The sequence below is a fragment of the Athene cunicularia genome (assembly GCF_003259725.1).
Source record: "Athene cunicularia isolate RWA chromosome 2 unlocalized genomic scaffold, athCun1 chr2_part1, whole genome shotgun sequence".
NCBI lineage: Eukaryota > Metazoa > Chordata > Aves > Strigiformes > Strigidae > Athene > Athene cunicularia.
The window spans coordinates 18805551-18820635 of record NW_020799095.1 but is presented as its reverse complement, the minus strand read 5'-3'; the positions used below and the strand labels follow the sequence as shown (position 1 = coordinate 18820635).

The window sequence follows — 15085 nt, the reverse complement described above, 5'->3', positions numbered from 1 at the left end:
GTGAACAAAAAGGCTGAACCAATAATCCCATCAGTCCACTTAAATGGGAATCTGAGTCAACAAATCTAATAAACTGGGGCCAGCAGACCATGCGGATGACAGAGGAGCCTCTCACTGTTGCATTATGTCCTGACGTCCCTTGAGATCACCCAGGCACTTTTGCAGCAATAAACTGTCTCTCTGGGCACAGGAATTCCCCACTAGATGTCAATAGTATCTGAGCTTTTGAAAGGGAAGATCTTTCTAAGAGCAGATTAGCTGCTGGAAATTCGATCTAGCTGTCAGCAACTTTTGACACAACCAATCATAGCCAACCAAGGCCTTTTCTGGGCCAAAATGGTGATGAGGAATGTCTCTGAAAAGAGCACGAAAGAACCTTGCCTGTCTTTCAGTAACACATGGCTCTGGTAGTTTCCTGTCTAGTTATCTCTGGGAAATAATGCCTACCTTTGCCACGTTACTATCTCTCAATGTCCTCTGAAAATCCTAACATTTAGTCTAAGTCTTTCCTCATTTGCACTTGTACAAAGCCAGACCAAGTTCCCTGGAGTCACTCAAATTGCTCTGAGGCATAAAGTGAGTTAGCAAAAAGCAGGAAATAAAATCTGTTTGGCTAAACTACATTATACTCTTCAGTAGAAACTCATTTAAAAGTAAAGCTAATTACCTCACTTAAAATTAAATAAACCTCATCAAATAAGCACTAAATAAGGGTGTCTAAATACACTTTATACATATGTGAATTTTCTTCAGAGTTGCATGTTATTTTCCCCTTACAGTCCTCCCCTGTTCTGCCTCTGCTATTTTGGACTTGTTCAAGTCATTGCCAGTCACGTCTTATGCCTCTTTGCTCGCTCTTACTATCACATCAGTGTCTATTTGGACTTTAAAAGTGGCTTCCAACCAGCAATGCCCTGAAACTGGAACATGTAGCTGTAGCCTCGAGTCAAAGTCAGCATTGGCAGGTGGCATCAGCCACAAGTTTTCATTCCTGTGAACGACAGGGCACCCAACACAAGCAGCCCTGCTTCATCCTTTTCTGGTGCTGCACCACAACAAGAGGTGCTGGCCTTGTCTGAAGCCCATCATCAGTAGCAGATAAAGCAGACTGAACTTATTTGCTGCTTTAAAGTGTTTCAAATTAGACTCAGTGATTATATTTGGTTTTGTAGCATAGTCAGGGAGTCAGCCTGATAGCACACGTTTGAGCACGTGGAATTTTAAAAACTCAACAGAAATCAATAGAAGGTCAACTTGACTTCACAGTCTTTCCAGACGAAAGGGAGAGACACCATTATGACAGGAACTGGCCTTGTTTTGATGGAAATTTTTCCAAGCTGCTTGACGTAACTTGCACACTTCAAACTTTTGAGGGATTTGCAGCTGAAGGACTGTCACCTGGAGCTGCTAAGCCGAATTCCTCAGCAGACACTCGTCTGTACTGCAGTCATCCCCACCAACCATCACGCTTGGCTGAGGGCAAGCCCACACGGCCTCAGTAACAGCTTAATTGCTTATGACGCAACACAAACCTTCGCCTAGCCTTACAGAGAGCTCTCACAAGCATTTCTCAAAAGCCTGTGTAATTTACCAGGGAGACGCTTGAGGGGGGCTTGATCCTCACCACCCTTTAACATTTCTAGGTCTGAATCATCCCTGTTTACATTTGCTGGTGAATTCCCCTCCAGCAAAGCACACATCTGCGCTTTCAAGCCATCTGTCATAGCTTGTAGTACCTCTCTCAAGGGGCACTTCACCACTTCAGTTAAATGGGTGAGTTCTACCACTTCTCCCTGCTAAGTAATACTCCTGTCTAACTCATTTGCCTGCAGAGGCGGCTTCACACTTAGCAGGGTCAATGGCAGGACTTTTCCTATTTTTTTTTTTTTTGTTGTTGTTGTTTTGTTGTTGTTGTTGTTGTTTTTTGGTTTGGTTTTTGTTGTTGAAGTGCCATTTACCTCATGCCTAATTATTGCAGCTTATAAAGAGGCTGTTTGCCATCGCTAACCATTATTTTATTATAACCTTACCTGGAACACTAGCAGTCACTCTGAACCAGCTCTCCTTGTCACTGTGGACAGGAAAAGACTTGCACTGGTGACAGTAGGAGACCAAGACAAAAACCCAAGCTGCTCAAGTTTTAAAGGCCCTGACAACTTTCTGCAAGAAAACCTGTTTCAAAGACCACACAACCTATAACCCATCCCCTTGCACAAACCATCATTTACAATGCATCTATTCAAGGCAGGCTACCCCGGTGACTGTCCTGCAGAGTGGTTTAGCTCATCTGGTTCTGCTTAAAAACATCTTCATGTCTTATGTGCTTCTCTAAATTTACACTACTAAACCCACATTTTCATGCTAAAAGGGGTAAAGTAAATTTGGTTTTCCAGTCTAATTCCACTCTAAACTATGCTGATTCACTGTTTCTTAGGACTGCTCTGACTCCTTACTACAGAGACAAGAGCTAAAACTTTACAGAGAGGAACTAGTAACACCAAGACTACAGAGATCACTAAAGCCAGCCCACAGATAGTCCTACCTACACACAAACCCATCACTGTCCACCTCTCCCTGCAAACTAAGAACTTAAACAGGCAAATATCCAGGTGCAATCAATCAGACCCACTTAGAGAACAAAAACGAAGAGCTTCCCTCTCACCTGCTGGGTTTATGTGACCGCCTAAATGTCTCTTCTCTTTGATGATGCCAAAATTAGTTTTTTCCTAGGTTTTAACTGCCTAGTTTCTCTAGGATTGTTGTGTTTTTCTCAGTGGGGAGCAAGGACAAGGATTGCTTTTACGCCAAGGATTCCCCCTGGGGAAGAGGGACATGGAAAGGGTCAGCGACACCCTTCAGAGCAAAGGAAGGTTTCCAAGGCTTTCAAGATGATGCCCCTTTCCCTCCTCCTCCCATAGTCTGCCTGGGATAGGGAAGGGATGAAAAAAACATGCTAAAGCCCAGCTAGATCCCAAAAATTGCGCGGATTTGCAAAGATCTTCGTGCCTCTGCAAGTAAGTGTGCAATACAGCCCTCCTGGGCAAGATAACCAGAGCAACTGCTTACCACTGTAATGGGCAGTGAAAATTAACCTTGTGCAGACTATCTAATTTCCATTCTTTGACTTCTTAAAGGCTCTGAGGCTGAGCTGCTGCTCAAGCTTACTTTTGTTGGGCTTTCTGGACCTTTACAAGGGTCTTATGAAATCCACTGACTTTCAGGGCATTTCCTAAGACAAGAGGGAATGCAGAGAAGGCTCCTCTCCTTGCTTCAAAATTTGTTCATTTGGTCTATCTTTGCAGGCCTCCTCAGTTTTCTAGGTTTGATATTAAATGCATGGCACAATTCTTTTAACTCTGATACAACTACAGGTATTTCATAGTATTATTGTAGCCTCACATGTAGAGTGCCATCACAACTCACCAGTGTGAAATGGTGGTCCCTGTAGGTGTAGAGGTAGACTTAAGAGTGAGACTTACCTTCTATGGTTTTGCCATGTGTGTAACTCAGCTGCCACCCCACAGCAGAAGAGAGCAGGACTCCAGGGCAGATGGTCTGTGTAGCATGAAAGCCCACTAGGATGTGAAACACAGCAAATGTTTGAGACCTTTGTTTTTCAGGCTGAGTGGTTGTTTCTCCACAGAGGCAATCACCTCTATCTAGGGTAGAGCAGTTTTTCCCATGAAGGTCTGCACAGAGGACTGTGCTGGCTCGACAGCAAACTGCCCCCACCTGCTGCATCTCAATTTCACACAGCTCCCACAGGAATTGCTCATCACAGGACTCTCTAACCACTTCAGTTAAAATTCAGAGTCCACTGAGCGTCCTAAATTGCAGGTCTTGGCTTATAAAGCTCCTTTTGATTGACAGAAGTGGAGGACACCTTGTCTGCATAGTTCAGCAAGATGGTCTGAGGGACAACACTTGGAGTGCTGCAGCCTCTTCCTGGGGCTCTTCTAGCACAGTTGGAGCTGTAAGGCAGCTATCCTCAGCTCTACGCTTTCCCCTTTGTGAAGTGTCTTAAAGATATTGTCACTAACTTCTTGTGACAACCTCCTGGCAAGACTGATGGATGGGAAGGAGAGCCCTTGAGTGCAGAGCTAGCTGCTTGCTTGCAGCCACATGTGGCTTGAAGTAATCCAGCTCACTAACTGCAACAGGTTAGAAGATACTCCCCAGGTCTCCATCTGGGCTACACTGTGGGGAGCAATGATCTCCAATGAGGGTACAGTGATGGACATCTGGGAACACAAATTCTTCAGCTGGCACAGCTGGATCTGGAAAAGGATGTCTGTCTGTAAAGTACCTTTAAACACCATTATAGAGCTGTGTCAACAATTTGGGCTTGTACTAATTATTCCAGTTAAAATTCTCCCTACCTGTATTAACATTGCCACAAACCATTGGCTCTGTAGGCCAGGCTTAAGACTATTTAAGGTGCAGAGAATCAAGTACAGCCTATTTGTAAGCACTTTGAGCAGACATCACACAGTAAGTACCAAGTGTAATTTCTGTGTGAAATTGCCAGATTTGGCTTAGTGGTTCTCAAGGTTTACAGGTGGAAAGAGTAGAAGGACAAGACAAGCCTCAGCTGCATTACAGAGCACTTGCAGCCCATCATGGGTTCTGCCTTCTCCACTGCAGCCCAGCTGAGTGGGAGAGGAAACTGCACCAGCAGGGAAGACTGACGACAGGGAAAAGCATCTGCTGTCCTCAGTAAGAGTATCAGGTGCTGATAAGCAGACTCCAGAGAATATGAAGATAGAGTTACTCCTTACCTCTCCCATCGGGACTTCTCATGGTGGCTCCAGGCCCCTCAGACTGCACCGTGATGATAAGGCACAGCTGAGACCCCATTAACCTCATCCCTGCTTTTGAAACATTGGTACCAGTGAGTCCCACTGACCAGAGATGGACAGACGAGCAGCTCTGAACAGGGTCAGGCTCCTGAGCCTCTACATGGGTCTATATCTACCTTGTGAATGCAGTGAGGGTTTGTGGAACTGCATGACTGGAAGTAAAATATTCCAGTTAGAACAGTAAGTACATGTGATAAGCATGAAGGCACAGAGCCTAGACTTCATTAAGGTAGTTTTTATATTTTTAAAAGCAATATTAAAAAACACTGGAAAATGCAAGATAAATGTAACAGTTGCTTCTACAAGTTTTAACCTTGTATTGCTTGGCCATTTTGACATATAAATTATTGCTTACTAGCTCTCATAAATACACAACACAATAATATGTACAGAGGCATACAAGCATGAAATATGAAAAAGAAAACATTGGCAACATTAATTCTGGTAAATCAGATTATTTCATACATACCAGGTCTCATAATGGTGGATAACTACTAGCTGTAGTCCCTGAGAAGTTAGGTAAATACCTTGATTTGGGGTTTTCTATTTTATTAACTTTTAATGCAAGCTGACAGCATTACGGCACTCAGAGAGAATGGAACAGGCAGGTGTTCTTACCTCAGTTCATTGACTTCATCACAGTATTTAACAGTGTATAAGATGACAATAAATAGGCTATGCAAATAAATATTACTCTGCTAAAATGTTTAGTATTTACATTTATCTTTGTAATTTTACAGCAGCACGTCTTGTTATTTCTGGTAATATCTTTTTTTTTTTTTTGCCACTGTTATGCAAAAGCAATTTATTTCCAAGATGGGGCTAGAATCAAAAAGCTGTGTCATAGAAACATCTAAATTTGATGCAACAAAATCCCAGACCAAAGAGGTTTAGAGTGACCCAGCTTTTTCCTTTGTCCTCTCTAATTACTGCTCCGAGCTACTAAAGAAAATATGCAGATTATTTAACCCCGGGTATGATTCTGATAAACTAAACTTGCAAGATTCATGGATTTTATCCTATGTAACGTAACTGCCCTACTAAAGAATTTAAATTTTAAAAAATTACACAGTATCACCAGTGCTGGACCCTAGTGTCCCCCTTCCCTTTCACAGTGTTTACTTCAATTCTCCCAACCACCACACCTTCAAGCCGCTTGCCAGCCTGCAGCCCAGCTCTGCAATACTTCACCCATTCAACAAAGACTCTAAGGGCCTTTTATTTATTAGACATATTGGCTACAGATTTGGGCTATTTGCCTTTTCTTTACAGTAACAGTTATAAGGTCCGTATTTTCAGTGTGAAGTTGATGCACCCGTGTTGGCCCTTCAGAACAGAAATTTATATCCAAGTTATACAGGCCACTATGAAAACTAGTTTGTGAAGTTTTAAACGGTAGTCTAATTAGCCACAACACAGATAACGAAGTTAATGCTGGCTATGTGCCTTCAAACCAATTTTATGCCAGCTGCAAGGGGTAGACAACACTTCATTTAGTATAGAGTTCCTACTGGTACAAGTTAACCCATCCATTTACTTCAACAATTTTGAACTGGCAGAGTGAGAAGCCTTCAAGGTAGCTCTAGCATGCTTTCAAATCAAAGTCTGAGCACAGAGTCACCCTTCCCTCTCTCTCTTTTTTTTTTTTTCTTTTTTTCCTCCTCTTTAATTTCCTTGTCTTTTATTCTTCTCTGGCACCACTGCTGCTTCACCAGCAGTAACTACCAAAACCATCACAGAGCCAAGTGCAGTGAATTGAGAAACAGTCCCACTTTCTCACCCTGAATACCTTCTAATGTTCCTTCTCCCACAGATTTCAACAGAACAACGTATGGACTAGTGTTACACCACATGGTCTAAAGCATGCAGGCTGGTCTACATACAGGCTCCAAAAAATAATGCCACAATAAAAAATTTCACAAGGGGGAGCTCAAAACCCAGCAAACCACCCAAGTAATGCGGCTAGGGTGGGGATTCGGGGAATGCTGTAGCCAAAGGAAGAACTGCAATTACGCAAGCAGCAAATTGTATCTGATTTGTGTTCTTACACTGCAAAAAGGAGCCCACTGCAGCTAGTATCCTTATCTGAACAAGTTTTGGTCTGTTTGCACAAAAGAGTTATTTACAGTATGTGCAGTCACATCTACAGAATAACATAGGAAATTTTTACTCCATGGCCAGCAAGAGTTTATTTTTTTTTTCTTTTTACTGGGTAAAAAGAAGATTTTTTTTTTCTAAAAAAAAAAAAATCATATAATATTTGATAATAACAAATTACAAGCAAATACATTTCTGAAACATCTGTTTCCTTTACAATAGATCTATACAATATGTCACAGATGGGAAAACCGAATGCATTCTACAGATTCCCCCACAGACTACTTGTTAAAGCTGTTTTTTTTTTTAAATCCCTTTAAACCAGAGATAACACAATGATGAAGAGCATGCTACTTCAGTATTCCCACATTTGAGCAAAGGAGCATTTTCTTGCAAGTCTTCCTCATGTGGAAAACATACAATAGAGATGGGCAAGCAATGCAATGTATCATCCCTGCTCTGCAAAGGGACCGTTACCGTGAGTCAGTGTACAAACACGTGCCAGACTGCATAACACGCTGCTGTGGCACTCACTCCATTATTTCAGGGCAACTTCTTAGCACTGAAAACCAGAGCTATCATAACGGTGGTGCTTAGATGTAGGTCAACTGTAGACAAGACTTTAGAAATGCTTCCTCAGTACACACCCAGAAGTAGTACGTTTAGCTACATGAAAAACGGCTAGGGGAGGGGTGTCAGAGGAACAGAAACAGTAAAGGGACCCTGATGCTGAGGGCCTGGTGTGTGTATACAGGTAATTACACTGGTAACCTGTAAGGTGTACCCTTTAAAAACTAGAACTGTGTGCAAGCTAGGTGAAATTTTACCTGCTGAAAGAGTATTTCCAGGAGGTGTTAGGAATGTAGGTGGATCTAGGCATTGCCTCTGAACAGACACCACGGAGGCTGTAATCCAAGCAGAAAACAAAGCTCCTGCTACAGTAATTTATAACACATTAACTGCAGGTATCAGATAACTGCAGTAATCTGAGATAACTTAAAAGGAAGGAAATAACATGTTTTCAGTGTACAAACAATTGTGTCCATAAACTGAAGCCGAAGTGGATTGGTGCTTACAGTGTGTTTTAGAAAGATTCTTAAGGAGCCATAACAGCATGAACTGTTTACTGCTGACCTCCACATCACAACGCACTCTTGAGTTTCATCTGGTACGCTGTCTTTTTGTATTCCCATTCTTGGTTGTCCACACTTAAATCAAATACAACTCAGGGGAGCTGCATGGATTGCACAGTATTTTTGGCAACAATACTCGGGCAACCTTGAACTAGTGAGGTACGTACTGCGGTGAACTGAGAATCATTCCCCGTGGGGCATGTTGCTTGCTGAAATGTTTTGCTGCTGTGACACGATGATTTCTTTCATTCTAATACTGGCAGAATCTGCATTGAAAGCTACACTGGACCAAACAATATTTTCACAGAAACCAAGCTCCTGACCTCAAAGGATGCTGCTCCACTCCCTTCCGTCCTGGTGACCAGCAGGGATGGCACCAAGCTTGCCCTGCAACTCTGTGAGCAGCTCCTTTGCTGGCTCCTGCCTGATTTTCCTGCACATGTTGTATGAGCTACTGATAAAACTCAGTAAACTGTTCTCATATAGGGAAGCAACATGCTTGGCATAAACATTCACTTAATTCAAAGTGCTGCAGTTACAAGGTTATATGAAGCTGTGTACGCTCACACTCGCGGCTCTATCCTGTGAGAAAGCTCAAACAGAGCTTGCTGGTTGTCGATGACATGCAGGTGATGGACGTATGGCTTCAGCTCATGATGCTCTTTCGAAGGAACTTCATTGCCTGTAAAACAGAAGAAAGAGGATGGATCAGAAAGCCATGCCTTGTGTGTTTCTCTGCCCTTTGCCTTACCAAGACCCAGGTGTGCCAACCTGTCAGGTACTAGACAGTCACAAGAAAGATGGCTGGTGATCCAAAAGACTTGCTGTTGAAGTGCAGTGCATGAGGTAACAGCTAGATACAGAAAAGGGGAGAAGAAAGAAAGAAAGTAGGCAATGCTGGGCAGCCAGCATGCACAAAGGAGCTGACTTCCCAAGTGGAAGATTTACTCCTGCTAACAGTACAGGCAGTCCGTCCCCTGTAAGGGTGGTTCAAGGATTCCTTTGTCCACGGCTCTGGCAGCACAACAGGACCTTGAGCAGCAGTGGGCGACCCAGTCTGTAACTTTTAAACAACCTTAGCACAAATACACAAGACAGCAGGCCCCAAATAATTTTCTTCAGAGCAGGTGAAAGGTGACAGTGCAGCAGATGGGTAGGAAAGCTCTTCAAAGCTGCTCTGACAGGCCCACGCGTTTTGATCTGTTATGCTTTTGATTTCTGATCTAGTAACAGAGACGAGAGTCATGCTGTCATTTCATAGGAGTTTACACGGCAAGAAGAATTAGCTGTGTAACAGACAAATTGAAGGGTGGCTTGAATAGCAGATGTTTTCTGTTACAAGCTTTGTGCCTGACATTGGCTTGTGGGAACTCGCTCCCTGTGAAATCCCCCAGCACGGCTGGTGACCAGCAGAAGTAGAAAAGGAAAAGCCAAGCCCATGGTACAAGACCATTAAGACAAGCAGAGAAAGCAATGAAATATGTTTCCCACACATTGCTGACTGCTGACGAATGAAGGTTGGAGAGCTCTGTTCAAGTCCATGTCCTCAAGGAATTTTTAATAACATTACCATAAATTAAGAAAGAAAACTCCTCAGAATTCCCCTAACCAATCAGCTTATCTCGCACATTGGCTCCCTCTCCTTTGTTTCATTTTCATCCTTTTCTCCACGCTCTCCAGCTACACGAGAAGTTTTCCAGGAACCGACCATCCCACTTGCTTCTGGAGAGTGCTGTATGATGCTGTGTAGGTAACATGGGATGTCACTGCAGCCAGTTCTGTGTGCAGCTGCTAACAGGGCTCCCGAGCAGCTGGTTTTAGGAGCTGTTTCTGAGCAGCTATCTAACTTGAAAAATGTGGGAGAGAACAGGACAACATGATAAATTTGTGTTGGGATAGAGAGATGACCTTTTCTTCTAAGGGAATAGGATCCCAGCAGCTGTGCTGAACATACTGAAAAACTGAAAACTTGTATTTCTCATTAACACCTGAAATGACAAAAACTTGAATTATGCTATTTTCTTTGGCTGCTTTGCCTGGTTTTGAAAATGCTATTATTTGTTTTCAGGATTTAGGATATAAAAGTATTATTTCCATTAAAAAGGAATTTCAGTCTTGCTTGGAACCTAACCAGTTTCTAATCCAAAAGATTTTGGCCTGCAAACCCAATACACACGATACAGTTCATAAACAATAATAATACTCTTTGCTTAGTTTTGTTTGAGTTCTTTCCTACAGTGAGATGCCTGCTGCTCTTAGGCCAATCTAGGAATTGATGCAGTAGAAAGATTCACATTCCTGAGAGCAAAATAAGCCCACTAGAAAAGGAAACTGCCCATAAAGTCTCAATAAATATTCAGTGAATTCATTTCATGCCTAAATGAATTTAAGGAAAAAAAAAAAAAAAAGTGCCTACAGGGATGTCTGTATAAGCTGCTTTTTAAATGCCAGCTTCACAATAAATCAAGTCTGTGGTAAAATAAAATAACAATCACGTACTTCAAACTACCAGATTATATGATAAATCTCAGGTATTAACCTTGGATTTATGTTGCAACACTTACAAAACCGCTTGGGAAAAAAAAGGCAAAAATGAGATGCAAGATTTGGAGAGAAGCTGCAAAAATTCACATCATAAAAAGGAACCAATGCTACATTTTATAATGCCAAATAAGAGACATTCTAACTTAGAGGCATGGTTTGGATTAATCAATACTTCCTTCAGTAACTGGTTTAATAGAATAAAAACAAAAGGCACATCCTTCTCCCTCTCCCCCCTCCCTCTCTTATAGATCTCAAAATAACACAAGAACCATAATACTGAGCAGCCTTTGTTTAAAAAAAAAGACTGCATGTATACATGGCAATTCTACAGAACAAATGTTCAGCAAAGCTCTTAACAGTACCTATAATTCTCCAAGGTACATGTATTTATACACAATATTATAACTATTATTCCTTTTGTTGGGAGACCATGCTGACAGATGCCAAAAATTCAGCTGGAAAAAAGAAATTATTCAAACTCATTTCTCCCCAAGGCTGCAGCACAGTTCTGAACTTCTCTTTGGAAAAGAGGTTTTAGTGGCCTCAATAAATGACATCTTTAGTAGGTTTGGCTTAAAAACTAACCACATCCTAAAGTAGTATTGTGTTTGTCCCCCTTCCTGTGTTTAACTTCTCTGTAGAGAATGAGAAGTGCTGAGAAGGAGAAAAACAAGGTTTCTCCTCTGTGAGTAGCAGAACAAAGTGACATAGTGTCTTCTGGCATGGTCCCTTAGGGTTGGATTCTCTGGTGGCTAATAAGGTGGAAACACACAAAAGTCTTTTGTGCAGATGAGGCACTTGTGACCATTACCATCAGCATAGATCCTCCAGTGTCCAAAGCAGGCAGAGCTCTCTTTGCAGGCTTCCCCTACCAGAGGTACTAACACAAACCCCTTTTTTCTACCTAGTCAACTATCGTCATGAAACCCACAGGATCTTAGTATCTTTAAGACATCTATCATTTTGCAAAATGTCCTTAAGAACCCAAGCTAAGCAAACAATTGCTCTTGGTGAAAAGCCAAGTGAAAAGCTATGGTGATGAATACCATCTTTTAGCTACTGGAAGCCAAGACAGCTGTGAATCCATTACCAAAACACACAGACTAGCAGGAGAGACTGAAGTCACTCAGTTATAGCTGGGAAAGTGAGAAACAGCAGCATACATCAGAGGCCTCCATTACTAAGTGCAGCTGACACAGCTCTTACACAGTATTTTGAAGAGGCGATAATTTTTGCAGAAAAAATAATTTATTAAAGATTTGGAAGCTGTTCCTACAAACAGTTTGTAAAGTAAAACTTCATCCAACTGTGGTTACCACTATGTTGACCTTCCAACAATGATGTCCTCTCTTGCCAATTGGTTAAATAATTGTTGACCAACCTGATCAAGTGGAAAGAAAGCAAAAAAAAAGAGCCCTCAAGGCTGTACAAATGCAAAATAGGTAGCAAATTTTGGCTACTCACCAAATTGGTTATTTCTGCAATGTCTCAATGACCGAACAGTATCTGCAATCATGTGCTGCAAAGACAAGATATAAAACATCAGTGCAAAAATCTGAGATGGATTCGGGCATTAGAAAATCCTGAAAAAAAAAAAATCTCCTTGCCCTACATTGTACAGCAAAAAGCACCTATAGCAAGGTAGAAAGTGAAGACAGCAAAGAGAGACTTTGTTCTTTATCTTAGTGACAATATAGCATGAAACAGGGTTAGTTTTAAAGGTTCTTACTGGTATCACACAGATTAAATGAGAACAACTCCCTAAGAGCCCATGGAAGGTTGTAATGAAAGACAGTCAAACAATTGCATATTTTTGTTCCTGTGACTTTTATTAAACTGAAAGCCTACAGCAGGGAAGTCCCATGGACTGGGTGGGTGGGCGCTTCTGGGTTCAACCCCCAGCTTTAGTGCATTATCCAGGGCAATTGGTAGTCTGCAACCTCTCCTGATCTTCACATGTTGTCTAGCTAGATTGTAAGCCCCTTTGTGGCACCCCAGTGTATACCTGTATAACACCTAGCACAATCAGGCACCAGTATCAGCTAGGCCTAAATGCTGCAGAGCAAGCACCCTGACATCTCTGCAGACACATACCAAATAAGACTATACTATTTTAAGAAAAGGTGGTGCTAGCAGAAAAACAGTTTAAGTTTGGTTTCTCGTTCAGGCTCAGGTCTTCAACTTATGAAAATTTTAATTGTTCACTATAAATCAGTAAAATGCGCTCATTCTTGCTAGATGTGGCCCATAAAGTGCTTGAGGTATTATTTTTATTTTATAGTTGCTTCTGTTGCAACTCCTCATCAAATCTAGTAACTAATTTAAGCAAATTGCAATTAGCAGGAATGGTATAATACCTCATGGAAACAGTTGTTGCTCTTCTCGCGTCTCCCTCAAAAATAATCAGAGGCTGAAAGGATTATCTGTCTTGAGCAGAGTATGTTTAAAACCAGAATGACATGCAACAGCTCATCTCTCAACACCCTGGGAGCAGCTTACAAGGCTCCTCCACAGAAAGCTTATCACAAGAGCATGTTTAACAGAAACTTTGTATTCCCTGAGTGAATCCAAATTTTTCTTGTTACCCACTGTGCTTCATTTGCCATGAAATCCTGCAATCTCTTGTGCTGATGTACTTGCACTGATTCTAATGGATGATCTAGATTTCATGATCAATAGTACAAGTACTGGGAACTACAACTTCCACCAGTGCTGCAGCTGTGATGCCCTGTGCATTTGACTTTCAGAACAGAGACTCCGCTATTACACACACTCTCATTCTTTGCTGTTTCTCCTTTGTAGTCAGTAGTGTGGGAGTCCATCCCAAGACTGGCTTCTGAAGGTGATGCTGTGGTAACAGAAGAACCTCTTTGTGTAACACTCTCTTAAAGCAAAATCCCAAATCTCCTGACTTTAGTAACCTAATATGGCATTTATCTCTGTCTGTTTTAACAACTTTCTGGGATCCAACTGTAACACAGAAAATCAGCCAATTCATCTGCAAAGCAAATACTATTTCCTGACTGTTTAAACAGGTGTTAGTGTGATGAATATACATTTCTTGGGGCTTTTCAGGCTAACAGCTACCTAGGATCATTAGCACTCTTTTAACTGAGGAAAGCAAAAACTCAGGCTTGGGAGTTGCACAGATATTTGGGGTGTGGGGGTTGAGAATCTTCAGCTGCATGTACACAGTCTTTTACAGCTAAATGTGCTAGTAAGAAGGTGTTATTTAAAATGGTAATGGCCATTGACTTTATTAGTTTTCTGGGATGTGGCTAAGACAAGCCATTGCTAAAATATTGGTGATGGTTGACTGGAGAAAAGAAAAATAAATGAAAAAGTCACGTTTCAGTGAACCAGCCCAGTAAATACCATAGAAATACCTTGAGACACAACAGTATAAGACCATATTTTCATTTATTCCTTCAGATTTAGTTGAGTAAGTGGGTATGGTACTAAATATCAATCTAACACTATTCTAGACTACAGTTTATCCAACATGGAGTTAAATAAACCACTGCGATCCTTTGAACTGTTGCTAAAACTAGGTAACATTCCTGAGACAAAAGATCATTTCATTTTGTTCTCTTTGTAAATTCCCTTCTTTATATTTTGAATTAACTTTGTCTTCACTGTAACCATGTCACGTCAAATCAAATTCAGTTACGGTAAGATTGTTGAGGCCATGATGGTCAAAGAATATAAAAGAAGAAGGGATTGTAGGGAGAGAGAATGTCTTTTACTAAACCAACTGATATAGCTGGGAGAAACCATGGTTCAGACTGACAAGTCCTCCCTCAAGTGAGATGTTTAATGCAGAAATTAAATATTTCAAAATGCTGATCCAAATGGAGACATGAGAAACCATCTTTGCTTTGAAATTCCTAAGCAGAAATTCTATGCGTTTATGACACTAAGTTCCTTCCCCAAAGCAGTAATCTGCTAGGGTAGAATGATTCTTTTCTTTTTTTTCTCCAACAGCAAATTTGCAGGTGAGGTTCAGTGGCTTGATCCAAACCAAGCAAGACTCAATGTCAATCCTAATTTTTCTCAGCAGAGGCCAGAAAGTGCTCAGCACAGTATAGAGCACCAAGGAAGACATTCTTCCTTGAGACAAAGCCCCTATAATTAGAAAAGAAACATGAACTGATGTGTAAATGATCATGTGTGATGCATCTTGTTAGTATGTTCATGCCCACTGACTAAACACCTTAGCATCCAAATGTAATACATGTACTGCCTGAGATTCCACTATACTCATATTTAAATCTCTCCTAAGCACTCACTTCCTAAGCTTGCACTAATGCCTGCATTCATATGTACACAGGTCTCCATGAGACAGCACATTCCTGAGGGCATGATCTGACTAGTAATTTGGAGGAAGTGTCAATTTGAACAACCCTCACCCCAGCACCATCACCTCAGACTGCCCCCCCCCCCCCCCCCCTT

The 15085-nt window shown here is 41.5% G+C and overlaps 1 protein-coding gene across 1 annotated transcript in view; it reads right to left on the bottom strand.

The window, feature by feature from the left end:
• Positions 1-5619: 5619 nt before the first annotated feature.
• The window catches only part of LOC113477016 (rap guanine nucleotide exchange factor 5-like), a 68833-nt gene continuing 59367 nt past the window's right edge, over positions 5620-15085 (bottom strand). The window contains exons 17-18 of the mRNA XM_026843084.1: positions 12098-12152; positions 5620-8771 (exon numbers count right to left, since the gene is read on the bottom strand). Of these exons, the coding sequence (XP_026698885.1) occupies positions 8653-8771; positions 12098-12152 (174 nt within the window). The 3' untranslated portion in view covers positions 5620-8652. The remainder of the gene's footprint in view (positions 8772-12097; positions 12153-15085) is intronic.